Source organism: Rissa tridactyla, chromosome 10 (assembly GCF_028500815.1).
Source record: "Rissa tridactyla isolate bRisTri1 chromosome 10, bRisTri1.patW.cur.20221130, whole genome shotgun sequence".
Lineage (NCBI taxonomy): Eukaryota > Metazoa > Chordata > Aves > Charadriiformes > Laridae > Rissa > Rissa tridactyla.
The window spans coordinates 23,923,784-23,942,420 of NC_071475.1; the positions used below are offsets into that span (position 1 = coordinate 23,923,784).

The 18,637-nt window shown below is 53.6% G+C and overlaps 1 protein-coding gene across 6 annotated transcripts in view; it reads right to left on the bottom strand.

The window, feature by feature from the left end:
- Nucleotides 1-12,424: 12,424 nt before the first annotated feature.
- PHF2 (PHD finger protein 2) overlaps nt 12,425-18,637 on the bottom strand; it is a 90,692-nt gene continuing 84,479 nt past the window's right edge. For 2 of the 6 annotated variants that reach the window (XM_054216828.1, XM_054216826.1), the window contains 4 exons: nt 17,872-17,967; nt 16,859-16,968; nt 15,419-15,680; nt 12,427-12,864 (listed from right to left, as the gene is read on the bottom strand). In XM_054216828.1, coding sequence (XP_054072803.1) covers nt 12,776-12,864; nt 15,419-15,680; nt 16,859-16,968; nt 17,872-17,967 — 557 coding nt within the window. In that variant the 3' untranslated portion in view covers nt 12,427-12,775. Of the gene's footprint in view, nt 12,865-15,418; nt 15,681-16,858; nt 16,969-17,871; nt 17,968-18,637 lie in introns of all 6 variants that reach the window. The other 4 variants (XM_054216832.1, XM_054216827.1, XM_054216829.1 and 1 more) reach the window with 4 other exon arrangements.

Genomic DNA, 18,637 nt, shown 5'->3' on the forward strand with positions numbered 1-18,637 from the left:
GCCAGCAATGTGCCCTTGTGGCCAAGAAGGCCAGTGGCATCCTGGGGAGCATCAAGAAGAGTGTGGCCAGCAGGTGGAGGGAGGTCATCCTCCCCCTCTGCTCTGCCCTGGGGAGGCCACGTCTGGAGCACTGTGTCCAGTTCTGGGCTCCCCGGGTCAAGAGGGACAGGGAACTGCTGGAGAGGGGACAGCAAAGGGCTACCAAGATGCTGAGGGGACTGGAACACCTCTCTGATGAAGAAAGGCCGAGGGATTTGGGTCTCTTCAGTCTGGAAAAAAGACAACTGAGGGGGGATCTTATCAACGCTTATAAATACTGAAAGGGGGGGTGTCAGGAGGATGGGGCCAGGCTCTTGTCAGTGGTGCCCGGGGACAGGACAAGGGGTAACGGGCACAAACTTGACCATGGGAAGTTCCACCTAAACCTGAGGAGGAACTTCTTTGCTGTGAGGGTGGCAGAGCCCTGGCACAGGCTGCCCAGAGAGGTGGTGGAGTCTCCGTCTCTGGAGACATTCCAACCCCGCCTGGACGCGTTCCTGTGCCACCTGCTCTGGGTGACCCTGCTCTGGCAGGGGGTTGGACGGGATGATCCCCAGAGGGCCCTTCCAACCCCTGCCATTCCGTGATTCTGTGATTCTGTGGTTGGCAGTCCACCTCCAGCAGCGGCTCTGATGGTAGCGATTGCAGTGCCACGCTCTGCCCTTACCAGGCCAAAAAGCCCTGCACAGAACAGCTGGCAGCAGATGCTCTCAGGCTCATAGTCACTCCTCCAGAACCCGAGGATATCCATTTGCAGACAGAGAAAGAGGCATGCTAACAGTTCCCCAGCCTTTTTGTCTAGTGCAAGGTAAGCATGAATCAAAAAACCACTTGCTGCCCAAGTTTTACAGATTTATTTCTCCCCCTGCTCCTCATTTAGCAAACCAACGTTGTTAAAACACAGGGAAGTATTTCACGAGGCTCTTGTTGCGTAGTGATTGAGTTGGTGTTGCTCTCGAGTAAAAATGATAGACGAGGGAGGTCAGAATTGGCCTAGGAAGGGGAGGGCTGTTTTGCCATCTAGTTTTGTGAGTTACAGGTTATCCAGCCTTGCCAAAGCAGAGGGGATGGAGGAGATTAACTGTGGTCTTTGTCAACAGTCATCCGGTTATTCATGTTCCTTAACGTATTGCTGAGAGATTAGTGGAAGGTTTTGCAGCGAGCGCTGTACAGAACTACGGTATCAATAGCGCTACACAAACTGTGAGTTTCTTTTGACAGTAAAAGCAAAATCTGCAGAAACAAAGGAGTCTGCCCTTTTTAACGCTGGGCACCAAAATAATGAGGACTTTTGGTTTACTTGCTCATTAGCTTTTATAATAGGTGACTTGATGTTCTGCGTAACAAGGAACATGCTGAGAGGAATGAGCCATGTTTTCACTGATAAATGCCATCCTTCCTCCCGTCCCCCTGGTCTGCTCCGCGCTCATAGCTCAATAGCTCTGGCCAGCCAGAAGAACTGACGAAGGCACCCAGCTCTTCGTCAGAGCTCGCAGTGTGCCCACACTCCCCGTTCCCAGGAATTTCACTGTACGTAGCAGGATCATTAACCTTTGACGGCCTGAAAACCTGCGCCCTTGCTCTCAGACCCAGCCTTACCCCTGAACCAACCCACCCTCTCACCTTGCTCTTCCCTTCTGCAAATGACAGCTCCGTGAATATCCTGTTGTTTGCTTCTCCCAGGCCATCTTTTTCTTCCTTTTATTTTTTTTCCTTTCTTGCAAGCTCCTTTCTGCACAGGCAGTACCATTCCTGTGACAGTCCTCCCTCCGAAAGGGCTGTTTTGACATTCTCAACGTATCGGGCTCTTCCTAACAGATAGGGTAGGAAAGACTTTTGTGGATTTTTTTGTAAATGACGTATTAAAACAGGCAGCGCACCATCTATTCACGTGTGAGACTTACCAATGTGAGATTTTCACCTGCTTGCTTTGTTTCTCTCCCCTCTCCTTATACAAGTAGAAGGTTAGCCACCTGGGGTGATGGCACCAGACCCTTACAATGCATGCGGGTGGTCTCCAGAGAGATCTGGGAAGGCCTGTAATTAATTAGAAGAACTTTTCTGTTGCAAGGATGAATTAGATCTTGCTCTGGAGAGCAAGAGGCTGACGGCTGGCAGCTCCCTTGATCCGAGGCCACCGTGACTCTGGTAATGCGGTGTCAATAGTTCACAACGATGAGAGTTTGGAGAGTACTTTGGGGAGCACCCGCTTGGCTCGAATGTAAAGGGCGACTCCGAGAGCGGATCTTCTCCTGTCATTTCTATGGATTTAGGCAGTTGGTGAGAAGGCAGCGCGCAACACCATTGGCAAACGAGCAATCATCAGAAATGCTTGCCACAACAGCATCTCCAGGAGACGTATTTTATTACTCGTGTTCATATCACGTCCTATGAAAAGTCGGTTTGAGGCTCTGGTGAGGGTCAGTTTTATCGAGAGGAGAGCACTAAATGCAGAGCCAGGACAGCTCTAGCACGAGAAGGGTGCTTGGGCTGCACTAAGAGGACACTCACTGCTTTTTCTCACTGGAAAGTGAGATACTGGTCAGAAGGAGAACTCATCATGCTGTGTGTGCTGCTACGAGGATGAAGGGTGAGCGGTCACCCAGCGTGGCGCTATCAGGACAGCTGCTCCGGCCAGCAACAACACGTGCAACACAGGACCCTACTGCCCCCGGGTCTGGGCTACCTAGACTAAAGGAACCCAGCTAACCACATCTTTAGTCCTACCTGAAAAATACTCAGCAGGGCTCTGGAAGGAATAAAAGTGCAAAGTGATAACTGGGAACTCAATGGAAATATGCTGCGGCGTTTTGAGAAGCATCGGACATGAGGACTGAGTCACCTTCATGAGATAAACCACCGTCTAAACAGGCCCCATCTGCTGTTGTTTCCTCTTCATACGCTGCTGTAGCCAGCTAAAACATACTGAAAACAAATATCAGAGTTTCTTAGTTGATGTTAATTGCTTTGCCTGGATGTATTCACCTTCCTGTTCAATTTTAAGCATCGGACAAACAAACTCTAGTGTTAATCTTTTCCTTTTTTTTTTTAATAGCAAATGTTCCTTTCTGTTCCTCAAATCATATTTGTGACATTGTGCAGGAAACGGAGAATCACAATGCTTGTGGTGATTTACAGGGTTTTTTTCCCCATTGGACATAGCTCACGAGCTTCTAAAAAGCTGCGACTCTTAAGGTCACACATTAGAAGCAGAGTTACTTTCTGGACATTTGTGGCTAGTGCAGGCTTTCGTCAGGGCTGGAAGCTGGTGGCCTAAACAGCAACCAGAACCTTCCTGAAACAGCCCTGCATCAGGCAGGAGATTGTAGCCGGAGAGTCAGAAAAGCGTTAATGAGCATCATGGATTAAATTTGTCTGGGTGTTAGAGGGGCAAAAAGTCGATTTACAGCTGTTTTCAAATGGCTCGGTGATAGACAAGCTACGATGAAAGTGTCTGGCAATGAAACAGTGTCTCGGAGAAACTGAGGTGCGCAGCCAGAGAAAAAGAAAAGTTTCCTTTGTCTCAGGAGCAGAAAAGTCACCTAATGTGATGAAGGTTTAATCCCTGCAGATGGTCTGAAGCCACAGCATCTTTATTCTCTTCTCACTAGCATCTGTCAAAAAGTTGTCATCGCTGCTTATGCCAAATGCCGGACAGGGAACAATTTGTGTAAAACCTGCTCAAGATAACAAGCTCGTTAATAGCTTATATTCTTTGTAAGCGGCCAAGGTACACTTAGCTGTGACAGTTTTCTTTCAGTGGGCTGGGGAGCTGCTCTCAGCTGTGACAGGGCAGAACGGGTGGAATGCGGGGAACAAAAGCCCCACACAAAGGGAGCACTTTGGGTCTGGAACGTGTCTGGCTTCCCCCAGCTTCCTAGAGGCCACACAGTGACGGGCGCACGGTGAGATTCTCTAATTAATATTTCATTCTCACAGCAAGTTTCAAGTTATCCCTTGAGAGAAGTTAAAGGTTTGCACATTTTGAGGCAAAGTAACGAGGCTGGTGAGCTCGAATTAAGAAAGTATGTTGAAAGGAGCTGTTACAGTCTTTAACCTTGGGCAAGGGACACGTAAACCATACGGTATTGGTGCACTTTTTTATTGTATGACTTGTTCTATGTCCTGTTTTACGGGCTGCTCCAATAAATTTATACATAAATGCTGCTAGGAAACGTTCACCCCCTCTTCCCTTTCTACCTCCTCTGGACCGAGGCATCTGCTATTCCATATTCGGCGGAGGTGTTTGTTTTCCAAACCAACCCACCAAACGTATTTTAAGGCAGCAATAAAATAAAGTGGCTATGCGGCTGGAACTGCTGAGTTCAGCAAAGAAAAGTGAAAAACTGGCCAGCGGAGGAGAGTTTCTGCTGCCAGCACGTGCAAAGAGTCTAGATAAAGGAGGCTGGTGGTCATCCAGCCTTCGCAGTGAAGAGCCGCGTGACAGATGTGTGTAGGGCTGGACAGATGTGGCGCACTGGGCACTGCAATAACAGAACCACGTCAGTCAGTACCAGCAAGGTTGTAACCACCTAAGTAGCTCGAGGATGAAACTGCGTCACTCATCGCAGGCCTCAGCTTTTGAGTTCTCTATTCAAGGGAACGGGAAAAAGAAAGGCCGCTTGCCGGCAAAGCAGGCAGAAGCGATTCCCCTGAAGTGCCCCAGCAAGCCACTGGCCAACCTGGGAATACCCTCCGGCTTTCAGCTGGAGCCAGGCAGCCCAGCAGCACCCTCCCACCTTTCGCCTGGCGCCGGAGCCTGCTTGATGCTGGCCAAAGGGACGCGCACGGGCTGTAGAGGGCAGTGGCTCCCTGGAGCTGAGCCGGAGGGTGGCCCTGCAAGCCTAGGTTGGCTGGAGCCATCGGATGGCTACGGCGCTGTGTCAAAGCTGAGCGGCTCCAGCCAGCATTTCCTCATTCGCTTCACCGCGGGTTATTGCTAGGCAGCAGTCCCTTAATCCAGCTGTAATTCCTCAGGATACAGCTTGCTCGAGAGAGCAAAGTAATTACTGGTCTCAGACTTGTAAACTGGAGGTACAGTAAGAAAAATGATGCCACTATGTGTTGAGTGGTTTACCTATGAGCTTATCAGGTGCAATTTGAAGAAAGCCCTCCCTGGCTGTGCACAGAGAGAGAGAGAGGCACTTAATCCATCTAATGGCTCCCATGACATTGATATACCATCTCTTTCATTGCTGTGTTAAGGACCTCTTGAGCATTCTGCTCATGCATCACTGGATGACATTATCCTGGAGTGTTATGGCCGCACGCAGGTTAAAAACGATGCAGTGGTGTCCCAGGGGAAACCAGTTAAATTATTGCCCATTCACCACGGCAAAGCCCAGACCCCGTAGAGAATCCCTTGTGTGGAGCTCTGCTCATGCTATTTGCCCGGTCCACTGCAGCGGGGCACCTCGCTTACAGGAAGCATCTCACCTTCACGCAGTGATGTGTAGCGCTGCACCGTCTGCTTTGAGAAGTTCTGCGAGACGTTCCTACGCAGCAGCATCTCGTTTGTTCGGCCTGCCAGCAAATGAGGGGGAGCATCGGCCCGCTGGGGCAGGGGGGTACATCATGGTGCTACAAAAGAAAGAAAATAGGCAGAGAAGGAAGGAAGGACAGGAATTTGGGGTGGTCGGGGATTTCTCAGTCGGTCTGTGAGCAGCACCACGTTAAAAAGGGCTCCGGCTCTGGGAAAGGGCTATGCGTGGCTATGTGTTCCACACCACAAACGCAGGGAAAATAAAACCTCTCTGAGACAGATGGGCCCCGTAGTGTAAAGCGGACCAAGAATGAAGAAGTGTGGGAGGGACTACACAAATGGCCTTGCGCTAAAAGTCCTCTGGTTATGTCATAGAAACCAACAGACAGACTTTGTTCTACCTTCCCGATTGAAGCATCACCACGAACAGGCCCTGCGCACCCGCGGGGTCCTCCCAGGGCTCTGCAGCACACGCGCAGAGTCTTTGTGAAGCGACGGCAGGTTTTGCATGACCACGAAGCAGTGTCTGCAGAAGAGCTGTGGCCACAGCAGGGGTCTTGCCCATGGTGGCCACTGCCCTCTCCCAGCTAACAGCGAGCAATGAGTGACGAACACCACCGCGCTGCGGGCATGAGGCTCGCGTGCAGGCCAGGACGAGGAGCTGAACCGAAGATGCCCCGGTGACCTCAGGAAGAACGGGTGCATCGTGTTTTCCTTGGGCTGCCAAAGAAAGCTTTTTAAACAGTAAATGAAGGAGCAGTGTAAACACAAAGCCTTTTAAGACGTGTCTCCTTGTCACGTAAGTGACCGCTTAATTAATTTGGTGGAGTTGAAGGTGAGAGGAAGGCTCATGGTCTGCACATGGTGTGCAAACGCCTACCAGTGCGCGAAGGGGCGAGCCAAGGGGCGAGCCGAGCCGTGGCTGGCAGCTAGAGGCTCTTGCGTGCCTTTCTCCGAGAAGCGCGCCATGGAGCTAAATGTTTAGTAAATACAGTTAGCTGAGGGAAAGAAGTATGTAAAGTTTGACAGAAGAGCGACCTAAAAATGGGCCTCAAAGTGCGTCTTCCCAGCAGACTGGAAACAGAAGGAAATCTAATTAATTACAATTATTACACTTTCAAGAGAAGAGGAGAAGCAGACTTTCTCTCCCGATATACAGAGAACAACTTCAAAACTGTTTACACAAATGCTGTGAATTCTGCGGGGTGGGCACTACAAATCCATGTCAGATGTTAATGGAAAGAACGGCGCTTGTAGTGCACGATGGCACCGTGCCACTGTTTTAAGTAACAAACACGCTCTCCGCAGCGCAGTCAGAGGCTGCCCCGACCAGAGACGAAAGATGAAGGCAGGGTCTGCAAGATTAACATCAGGCTGTGCCAAACGTCCGTTATTGAATGATTCTTGTCAGTTTAAAGGCAGAAACAGTAGAAACGCACATGGTGTTAGTAATCGTTTAGCAAGAGCGGCCAACGGCCTCTCTGCACACACATGTACAGAAATTACCTCCCTGGCAATGGTATCGTTTGTATATTGAGCAATAGATTTATCGATTTCCAGTTGCCGGTCACTGTAGAAGTAAAACTTAAGGTGCACTTATTGTCCCTCCTGCAGGTACCTCCACATTGTCAAAAACCCTCCCCCAGAATTACGAAGTATTTCACCTGCATTTGCAAAAGTTCCCAATGTGGCACCCATTAAGCATAGTGAGGCTGCCCGAGGGTGTTCGATGTCCTCAGCCAACTTAGCAGGAGTAAACGCGAACGCTCTGCGGCCTCTTCAAATGGCTCTGGGGAACGCAACGCGTACCCTTGCTGGGCGTGGAGCCGAGCGGGCGGAAGGCAGCAGGATCTCCGCACAGCTCATCTCGCAGGGAACGTTCGGGGCAGCGCTCGCCGAGCGGAGCAGCAGGGCAGAGGGGGGCCACGACGGTCCGGGGGCTGCTAGACTAGTCGCGTGCTGACTGCAATTGCACAGTGTGAGATATTGTAAGGGGGGGAAAAAAAAAAAAAAAAAAAAAAGTGACTTATCTATCCCACCGGCACCCAAACAGCTTTCACTCATGCTTGCTCCAGGCCTGCTGGAGAGCCCTGCTGAGGCGCTGGAGAGAGATCGGAGCTGTGCCAGGCGCCCTTGGTCTCTACTGTCAGCACGAGGCTGCTGTGTTGATGGGAAGCACCGAGCCAGCCAGAGGGTAAATTGGGCTGCCCCCCCCCGGCCCCCAACACACACACACCCCCTTTTCCTGTCTACGCTCTAGTTTTTATATTACATTTGTGTAGGATAAGAACTTGTCAAATGCAGAGCCCTCTGGAGTTTGTCCAAGAAGGGGTGGAGGAGTTGCCTGGAAATGGTGTTAACTGGCCAGGGTCAGCGGCCCATCTGTAGAGACAAAGACGCTATTACACCTCTACCAGCCATGCGCAGGGAGTGCGGGGACTGAGCTACGCCCCCCGTCAGGGTTGGAACACACGGACGATTTGGGGGCACAGAGGAAGGGGAAAATCCTTGCAGGCAAAGGCAGCAATAACAATTCAGGAAATAGGCAAGAGATTTGGAATGACTGGACAGAATCACTGACTGAGGAATGATTTATAACAAGCCGCTGCATGTTCTTTCTAGGGAGAAGACTGAAAAAGCCAAGATAAACCAGGAGGAGAACAGCAAGAAGCCTCTAGCAACCCAAGAGGCCAGCAAGGCAGTCCTTTCTGAAAAGTCATCATGGAATTACCCGAGAAGCAGCACGTGAAGGATGTTTGCAGCACTGGCCTCAAACCTTACTACTGGCTATGGATAAGGAAGGGTTAGAAATGCTTTGGAAAGTGTAAAGACACTGTTCAAACTTCTGATGGCCACGCTGCATGTATTGGAAACCGCATTGTCCAACAATTGAAGTTGCCCCTCTTGCTGTGGTTTGGAGGTGCGTCTGGCACCCCGGGCCAGCAGGCAGGCCAGGCTGGCCAGTGACCCGCAGCAGGAACGCACAGGGGCTGCCTTGCCCGTGGACAGCCCCGGGCCTTTGCTGCCGGAAAAGCCTCTCTGCTTGCCAATGAGGCCAGCTGGAGCTCTTGGTTAAGATGAAGCCTTTGGGCTCTCCTGTCCGTGCTTTCTAAAGGCGTCCAAAGGGGACTTTGGAAAAGCCAGGTTTGCCCCGGCTGAACCTCAGGGACGTGGGCAGTCAGGTTCTGCACTGCGTTGTCCCATGCCAGCCCGGGGCTACTGCAAAGGGGAGCTGGAGCAGCAACTGTTACCCCTTGTCACTGCACGAGGGCTGCAGCTCTGTGCCGGTTTGGCAGTGCGCAGGCTCCTTCGGGCTGTAGCAGCTATGCTCTATCATCGCTTATTTCTAAGGGTGTTTTCTGCACGGAGCGACCCAGAGCCTTGCGGTGGCCCCCTCGGGCTGCTGGTAGCTGTACACTGGAAGGAGTCACGGGGCATCCTCCCCCCGCGCTGCAATAAACCTGGTAAACAAAGGCCGAAGGTGTCACCCAGCCTGGGGAGGTGCGAGGGGGTTTATCACGACAGGGACCGTTTCCTCGGCGGTGACTTTTTCTGAACTGTGAACTCCCCCAGCTGGTGAATGCCTGCTATTACCGTCAGACACCTTCCCTCCGCCCCGAAACGTCTCTGTGAGGGACACGCTGCAACACCAACCCCAAAAACTCACCAGCGTTCGGGGCAGGCTGGTCAGTCGGAAGCCGGAGGGGACACGGGAGCGATGCATATCTGCAGGACGCCGCAGCGGCGTAGCCGGGCAATGCGAGCGGGGCAGCGGCACCGCCGTCTCGTCTGCCATTTGGGACGGGGAACAAGGTCAGCGTGTGTTCACAGGTGCTTGGTGGGGTCTGTCTGCCTCTCGAAGTCTGAGCGCTGTGGGATGCTGGACGGGAATGTGGGAAGAGCCAAATCCCCAGCAGCCGCAGGCACAGCAGTTTCTCTATCAGTAATGCTCTATCAATATCCATGAGGGAACACCACACTCGGACCACTTCAAAGCGAGACTTCAGAGAACACAGCCACAAAACCTGGCCTGCGCCACGCGTTTGAGGTCGCTTGCACATTCTTTTGGCCTTTGTACATGAGATTCTCTATACATAACAGATCAGTGACCATCCCTGATGGAGCTTAAAGCCTTCTTTCATAAAAGTGTCAGGAAGGCGGCTGCACGGCATAAATGGGAAGGCGGCGTTGTATCAAAGGAATTGCTTAGCAGCACTCACCCTCACTTGCTCTTAAAGAAGCTGGTGGTGATGCAAGGGGCCAAGCCAAGGCAGGAGTTTGCAGCCAGCCAAGGTTGTACTGCTCGTCCACCCTGCGTTCATGTGGGCACCAACATGCTCTAGCAGCTATTGGAGATGGAGGTTGCCAGGAGCCGAAACACCCTTCAACAGGAAAATGAAACCCTGCCTTTTTGACTCTAGGTGAGCTTCTCCCCAGCTCGGTGAGTCGATAATTAAGATGTTTGCTGGCAATACGCCCACAGGAGTGGGAAGGGGGGGGTGCGGGGATGCAGGCAGGACACATCCCTGCTGGCAGTGGTTTCTCCACTCTTGGAGGGGAAAGGTGGGATCTAGGCGGGACTGAGAGCTCGCTTAGTGGGAAGCACCATTTATCAAAGCACTAGCATTTTTGCCCGTGGCTTTGTAAGAAGCTAATGGCCAACATCATTGACTAAGTTCTCTGCTGGACAGCAGTGAGAGAGGACCAACCTGCTGCCTCTTCCCGTACGCCCACCCAGGGCCACCCACAGGAACATTCCCATATATTCTTCCCATGCCGCCCTTGGCCAAAAACTTACCCTCGGCTGACAGCAACTTCTCAGCCTTCCTTCAGGTCCCTCAATCCAAGCGGGTTCTCGGAGCCTTCCCCTGGGAAACACTGTCTTCATCCACTGACCATGTCACCACTGCCTGCCTGGTTCGAAAGCTGACAACATCAACTGGGATCAGGTTTGCAATGCCTCAAACTGCAAGTAATATCACCAACCACCTCTCCTGTGCGCACCTGGCCTTTGCATTTGCCTGCTGTGCGCCACCGAGACCCACGACAGACACACGGTGTCGGTATTTCAGAGGCAAAGCCTCCCAAAAAGTAAGCAATCCCTCAACAGCACGCCCAGCCTTCTTAAGGAATTACTTGCAATGAAGCTTCATCAAAGGGCGACCTGTTTGAAGAGATGTGGCCAGTGAGAAGATCCGTCTTGTCCCATTGTGTCGCTGTCATCTAGTAACCAAACACAACATGATTGGGGTTCAAGGTCGCATCATGCTTACCTCCAGGTAGAGGACTCTGCAACGCGAACCTCGAGCCTGCCGGGGCTGTCAGAAGGGGTAACAGGTAACTCTGTGCCGGCTGTAGTTGGTTCGTGTCACTGCTGGCAGTGTGGCCAAGAGCTAAGTAGCAGCCTAGGTGTGGGCGATGTGAACGGCCTTCTGTTAAGAAAGAGAACTGCAGGAGCAGCACATGTCTATGGGTATAGAGGTATATCTCAAGAGAGGTTCAGCCACTCTTGTGATAACCAAGGAGTATTTGGAGAACAGCCCAGGGTCAATCCGGAGAAATGGCTCAAAGGAAATGGTGAGATACCTGATGTTTCAGTGTCTGAAAAGAAAGGGAAAGCCTGTAGCATCTGGTGACCTCCAAGATGGAGGGAGGAAGCAGAGGGAAACAAGTATTTTTGCTTGTCCAAGGGAGGTGGATGACGAGAGCAGTGCTGGCCGGCGGGCAGACATGTCCGGGTGGACCATGGGGTATCTTACCAGCACACTCAAGGCCGTGCCAAATTAGCCCGGGCTTCTTGTGGTGCTACAGCAAGCAGAGGTCTTGGTAAGGGTTTTGGGGAACAGATGGGGCGCTGGCTTAGCACCCTGTGGTGTGCTTGTCAAGCTCCTGCTGAGGAGTGGGCCGATGAGGGCAGAGGACCATGCCGGGCTGTCTGCCCGGCTTGACCTGCTGCGGGTCCCTGCCCGCTCCTCCCACCCACCCCACGGCACCCCGCGGCTGCCTCGGCCCCCCCAGCCCAGCACCGCCCCGTGCCGACCCCACAAAAAGGCCAGGCCCAGGCGGTTGTGTACAAAACCTGAAATAGTTTACTTTGCTTTCTTTTTTTTTCTTTTTTTTCTTTTTTTCTTTTTTTAAACTTTGCTCTAGGTTTACTTAGATTTCGTGAACTCGATACAAGAGCATTTGATATGAATCGGTAAATAAAACACCGTCATAGATAGATAGCCACGATAAACTTTGTTAGAAATGTACATGTCGCGAAAAAATAATAATACTAATAATAATAATCATAATAAAAAAAGCCGGCGCGACGCCCAGGCCGGCGCGGCCCTCCCGGCCCTCGCCCATGGCCGCGGGTGGCTCTGGTTCCCCGCAGGCGCCGCGCCCCGGTAATGTGTGTATATAAACAAAGCCCATAAGAAATGTACAAATATAAAAAGCTACAAACATTAATAAATTACATCGTCACAAAACACGGAAACACTCCACAAGGTGCTAGTAAAATAACTCGTCTCCCTCCTCGTACAAGAAGTTACGCAAAGAGCTGGTACCAGCGGGCGGCGCCCCGGAGAGACTTTCCCCTTATAAAAAACCGGTGGTGGTTATTCCAAAAGCTATGTACAAGCTACATTCTAGGAAAAGGATGCCTCGGGAAACGCGGCTACACGGGGCGACAGGGGGGTTGCCTGAGAAACGCGCCCAACGCCTCACAGCCCAATGGCCGCCGCCGCCGCCCATCGCCTCACGGCCCAAGGGCTGCCGCCGCCCAACGCCTCACAACCCAACGGCCGCTACCGCCCGCCGCCCCACAGCCCAGCGGCCCCCGCCCCGCCCCGCCCCAACGGCCCCGGCCCGGCCCGACCCGGCCCCGCGGCCCCCGCCCCACACGGGCCGCTGCCGCCCTCCCTGCCCGTTGGCCGGGCGGGAAGAGGCGCGGCCCGGCGCGGCTGCCGCCCGCCTCGCTGCTGCTGCTGCTGCTGCGCCGGTGGCTCCACCCGAGGGCCGGGCCGGGCCGGGCCGGGGGCGGGGTGGGGGGGACCGGCACGCTCCTCCGCGGCCGGGATTAGTATTAACTTTTTGCGGCTAGTCACTCTCAGCACTCTGAGAAAGGACATCTATATTAAAAAATATTTATAGCAGGATTCTGTACACTCCGACCGCTGAAAGTTAACGGGATTATTGTGGTGGTGGCCAAGAGTCCAGCGGCAGCGTCCTCGGGCTCCCGCCGCCGGGCTCCCGCCGGCCCGGCCGCTAGAGCAGCAGCTTCCCGTTCCTGTGGATCTTCAGGATCTTGCCGAGCCGCTGCTTGGCCGTGGCCATCCCCTTCTTCGTGCGCTTTCCTGGAAGAAGAGCGGGGCAGCGGGGTGAGGGCCCGCTCCGGCCCCACAGCCCCCCCGGGAACGACCCCGCCGGCCGCCGCCTCCTCCCTCCGGACCCCTCCAGGCTGCCCGCGGCCAGCCCTGCCCCTGCCCAGCACCGCTCCGGCGTGGGGGCTCCCCTCCAGCCACCAGGCAGGGCTCGGCGGGGAGCTCGGCACCACCGCGGCCCGGCCACGTCCCCTACCCGCACCCAGGGCCACGTCCCTCTGAGCGCACCCGGCTCGGGGTGGAGGCTCATCCCATCCCCTCTCCGCTGGGGCTCCCCCTGCCTCCACAGTGCCAGCCCTGCTGCCCTGCGTCCGGGCTGACGGCTGGAACCCAGAACCTCTGCAGAGGCACCCCACAGCTCCTCGCACCCGGCAGGCTGTCACCGTGCACCCGCACGCTCCCCAGGGACCTCTGGGCACCTCTCTGCCATCCTTGAAGGGCAACCCGCGGCACAGGGATGCTGAGCTCGCACGCTACCATGAGTCCTGGGCCAAGCACTGCCCGAGGATGCCTGGTCCCTTGCCCTCCACACTGAGACCAACCCACCTACCACTGCAGCTCCACATTTCTTCTTGCCCTCTCCTCCCCCAGCTCTAGAGACCACCTGCATCCAGCCTTGCAAGGACACTGAAAAGACTGACACACAGGCACACACACACAAGTGCCGCGCACACACACACATACGCTTCTTCAGGCTAGCACCAAGGCACTACAACGCACCCAAAGTGGACACCCTTCCCTGTCCCGATGAGAGGACACCACCACCACGAGTCGAGGGCCTTGCTCGTGAGCCGTGCGGTTCAGTGAGGTCTGTGCTCCCTGTGTATGCGTCCTGGGACCGGTGTGGCTACCGCAGCCGCTCACTGTCCCCACCGCTTGCCAGCTGCCACCTTACGGCCAGAAACTCCCCTGGTCACCAAGGCACCTGGACTGCCGGGCACAACACAAACCCACACAGCCTTTTCTCTTCCCATCATGCTGCCGTTGGTGCACTCTTGTGCGATACCTGCAGAGACTCAGCTCCTCTCCACTCCTCCCATCTGCATTAAGTGCCCCAGCCTTAAAGACCATGACAGTGTGGGTGACACGTTCCATGGGAAGTTTCCTCATTTCTCATCCTTTTGCCTCACTCTGTAAGACTGAGAGACCGTCCCTGAGGAAGTCCTAGAGCTCCCTAATTCTGCTTCATCTTACCATCTCCTTCCACAGACCCTTCATTCCCGGTAATGACCCAGCTGGTGGTCCCCAGGCTCAGGACTCTCCTGTGTTCCAAGCAGAGAGATGCCCTGAAGTCCCCTTGGTGCCCTCAGCTGTCCCAAGACCCTGCACAGGTGGCCCTGAAAGTCCTCGGCTGCCTATGAGGTCACTTGCTTTCTTGGCACATGGCTCCTTCCCTCCTTTGAGGACTGAACTATATACCGGGCAAGGTGTGATCCACATGCCTGGTCAGGCTCCCTTCACGATGCCCTGGCTGAGCAGCCCAGCCCACTGGCCAGACTGGGGTTCAGCTCCATTCAGCAGTCCTCTTCCCATCACGTCTTCCACTGGCTTGGACCTGTTTCACTAATGCCACCATTTCACCACAAAGACACAATTCCAGGCAAATTCGTTCATTGCTCTCCGGTTCTGCAGCCAGCCACAGGTGTTACCAGCTCCTGGAAGGACCCCGGCACCTACCACGGGCTATGCATGTCCTCCTGTATGGCCCATTCAAGCTGCTCTGATGTTTTACTGCTTGGCAGGACACCGTGCACTACCTCTAATTTACTCCGCTCAAACATAGGGGAATGCAGGAAAGCTCTGCCACGTTGCCTCACTTTTTACATCAGGGCCTCTCCCAGTGGATCACACACTTTATCTTCATGCTACACGGTCCCACATCCTGCCTCTGTCACGCAAGGTTCAAGCAGCGAACAGGAGGTCCTAGCCCAGAACTGCAGGACAGCCTCAGCTTTCCCTACGGCAGACAACAAGAGACCTCTTCCTCTCACTTGGCTTTGGCTGTGTAGCTGCGTTACTCCCAAGTTTTGACATTCCTCTGCTCCCTTGTGGCAACTCTCAAGACAGGTTTGCAGATTTGCTGCTCTACACCCGCTGGGTAGGATGTCCTCATGCCCGTGTCAGCACAGGTATCGGTGTACAAACACCACCCAACCACAGCAGCGCCTGACCTAGCCCTGGGCAGAACAGCCTTCATGGGCGCATCTTCCCCTGGACAAGGCTTCACCAGCCAGGCTGGACTGAGACGTGACCACTGCAGGTGTTCCTCAGGAGCCTCGGGGCACGCTCAGGAGTACTTCCTAGCATGGGATGCCTCACACCCTGCAACAAACAGCCCAGCAGCAAAACGCATATTTGGGCCCACAGTGCCAGGACAGGCCCTATCTCCGACCAGATCTGACCTGCCCAAGCACCTCCACGTACCCGTGAGAGACACAACATGTGAAGGCCCTGCAAAAGCCATGGATTACACGACCAATTCACCCTTCCCCATTCCTACACCATAACCCCAGACGTTTCCTGGTACCTTTGGCGGAGGCATTGTTCTGCGAGGATGATGAGGGTCTCCTCTGTGTGAGGAAAACACCGGGTGCCATCGGCTGCGATCCCCTGTTAGGCTGGGCGACCCCAAAGGTGCTGGCCCCTGCGGTGTACTCGTGATCTGTGAGGCTGCTGGCATGTGACTCCAGCTTCGGCTCTGGCGAGCTGCCTTCCTGAGCCGGTTTGTTCGCGTTGTTGGTTGACAGCTTCTTTTTGGTATTTTTTTTCTTCTTGCCTTTTTGTTCCTCCTTTAAAATGACAAACATGAAGCTCAGATTAATCCCCAGAAGACCTTTAGCTACGGCAAGGGCCAGCGGCGTTGTTTAGGGTCCTGATACAACGAAAACCTACGAAGTTTGCCATGTACAAACTGCTCAGGGTCTGTTCCGATACCATCTCGCTCACAGCTCGCTCTGCTGCGCACACACATTTGCCTTTCTTGCATCTACGTCTGCGCTTTGTGCAGAGCCTCCTTGTGTGTTAACTCTGCGAACACTGCGGCGAGTGGGAGCCAGCCAGGACCAAACTGACCCTGCCTTGGGAGACCAGCGTGGTTTTGCATGAATAAACCTTTCGATGTTGCACAAAAACTGGCACCTCCTATCTTCAGGTATCTTCATACACTGTCACAATAGCATGGAGGATATTAAACATCCCACTGATTCACAGGCTCTGTCTCCTGCTAAGACACACACAGTACCTCTTGACCTGTAACTGCACTTACATAGCAGGAGAACAGTGGTCTGCCACCACCCTGTTGCCCTTGCCTACCTTCAGTCCGCTTCTTGAGGGAACCCTGCTACCATCTTAGAGCTCTTCTACTCAACCGTCCGCACCACAGAAGCCCAGTGCCACCAAAACCTGCGTCTCCAGCAACTTGCCGAGGTGTCTCGCCAACCTTGCTCCAGCAGACCTTGTCACCTTTGCGCCTCACAGGGTCACGTTTGTGGCCTATGTGCATTATGCACTTAGCATCTATCTGACCTCCCCAGAGACCAGACGCTTACCAACACCCAAAGTGTCTCAATATCTTTGCTGAACTGACCCATAGTTACCCACGGTTCACCAAATCTTTGGAAGTAAATCCCTGTGCTTCCCAGCAGCCGATTTCCACAGACAAGGCAATCACACCAGTCAGACTTTCAAATACACACCAATACGGGGTTCACGCACACTCCTTTTGGGCGGCCTCCTTCTGTCTTAGCCCGGCAGCTACGCTCGCTCGCTCGCACTTCTCTCCACTTCTGATACACTGCCTGCTCTGCGCTGCAGCGTTGTCCCATTTATTTCCCCCGAGACTGCTGAGCCTGGTGTCACTGGCATGAATAAAGACTGAGGAGGACTGGCACTGCACTGTCACTTGGGCATGACTGCTGCTGGGGGAGAGGGCTTTGGTTTCCTGACAGTACTTCTCAAGTAGCCTCACCTGCTGTGACAACTTTGCGGCAGCAGCGGCGAGTCCAGTTTCAATGGAGGCGACTCTCGTGCCCTCTCGCACCGGTCTGTCTTGTCGAGGCACCGAGGGGCCAACTCGTGCTACAAGGAAAGCAGATGAAGGTGAGACGTGGGGAACGTGCCCATGTGAGCACCACAACCACATACTGGGCAGCGAGGCCCAGGGAGCAGGGACCACACACTGAGCAGGGAGGGCCAGGGATGCCGCAGCCTCTGCCCGTCCTTCCCCGGGATGAGTCCTCCAGTTACATTAGCTCAGGGAGATGCTGCCAATAAAGCTGTAACGCAGCTGAGCGACTTCACTGGCAGCTACAGCCACCTGAAGCCAAAGCCCCAGGAGGTTTCTGCCTCCGTTACAGATATGAACGACTCCAGCATCATTTCCGAATGAACAGTGTTCACCACCCCATCAGCTGCGGGTGGGCATGCAGTGCCACAAGCTGATGAGACATGGGCTGCTTGTCACGCACACAGCAAGCCGTGGAGACTCCCCTATTAGTGGGCCACGTCAAAGGGGTGTAAGGACCCCCCGGCCTGTCACTGCTTCTGGTGAGCTGCAACAAAAACACCCGCCCAGACCACCGCCTTTGGCTGAACCCGGAGGAGACCATTTCCACACTCTCTCTCATTTCCTTTTACACAGTCAACACCTAAAAGCCATGGCTATTCAGCTGTCTGGGGATACCACTGCTAAGGTGGCCACCGATTGTTCCATCACCAAAAGCCTGAAGAAAAATAAACCAACAACCCACCCAGGAATGACTTTTTCCTGCCATCTGTTTGATGGAGGAAGGCTAACACTGCTCAGCATGAGTCCCAGTGCATGGTATCACCTCCTACTGCGCTGGAAAGGATTAATCCTTCACACGATAAAGAAATCGCTAGTTGTGGTCTTACAATTTCCCGCTCCTTGAAAAATGGCGGTTTTTTAGTGACCTGCACAACTTAGCCTGAGTCTGGGCAGCACAGACCACATGGACTTACCCGTTGGACTGTAAGGGGCATCATCTGAACTTTTCCTTTTCTTTGATCGGGATTTGAATACTGGATTATCTTCATCTGATTCGAGAGAAGGGTAAACTACAGTAGGAAACAAAGGCAATAGTTTCAGTGTAGGAAACAGCTCTGGCCTGCAGAGAGGCCCACTTACAGGTGCGGTGACTACGGGCGTCACAGTTAGAATAGCGAGGTCCCCCAGAGGTACCTCTGAGGGGTGACACACCTGCAACGCTCAGGGGACTGTCTCCTGCTCTCATCCACACACTACCCTAAGGATACACAGTGAAACTTCTCAGGAAAAATTAGTCTTCCTCTTGTCTGTGGAGTGGCAGCAAAGCTAGAAGAGATGGGAAGCGCTTTCCTTATCCCAAGCTAGACTGGTACTGGAGACACGTCAGCCGACCGCTCCATTCCACACCACACCTTCCTGCCCGAATGACTCCCACGCAGTCAGGCAGAGAGAAATTACACACGGCTGTTTACGCAGACGGTGAAAACTGCTCTCCTCGACTTAGGTGTATCCAAAAGATGAACATGAACCATTCTATCAAAGGACCCTTTCACAGGCGTCTGGGATAAACACCAACTTATCTGTCTAAATTCTGTCCCAACCTTTAGGATGAAGTTTCTGTTGTAGTTTTTGGGGTTTTTTTTCACATGCGTTTGACTTTCTTGCCAGTTGCCATTTGGTACATCGTGGTGATTTTGGCATTACTGTGGCATTTGACCACTGACACTAGAAATCTGCTGA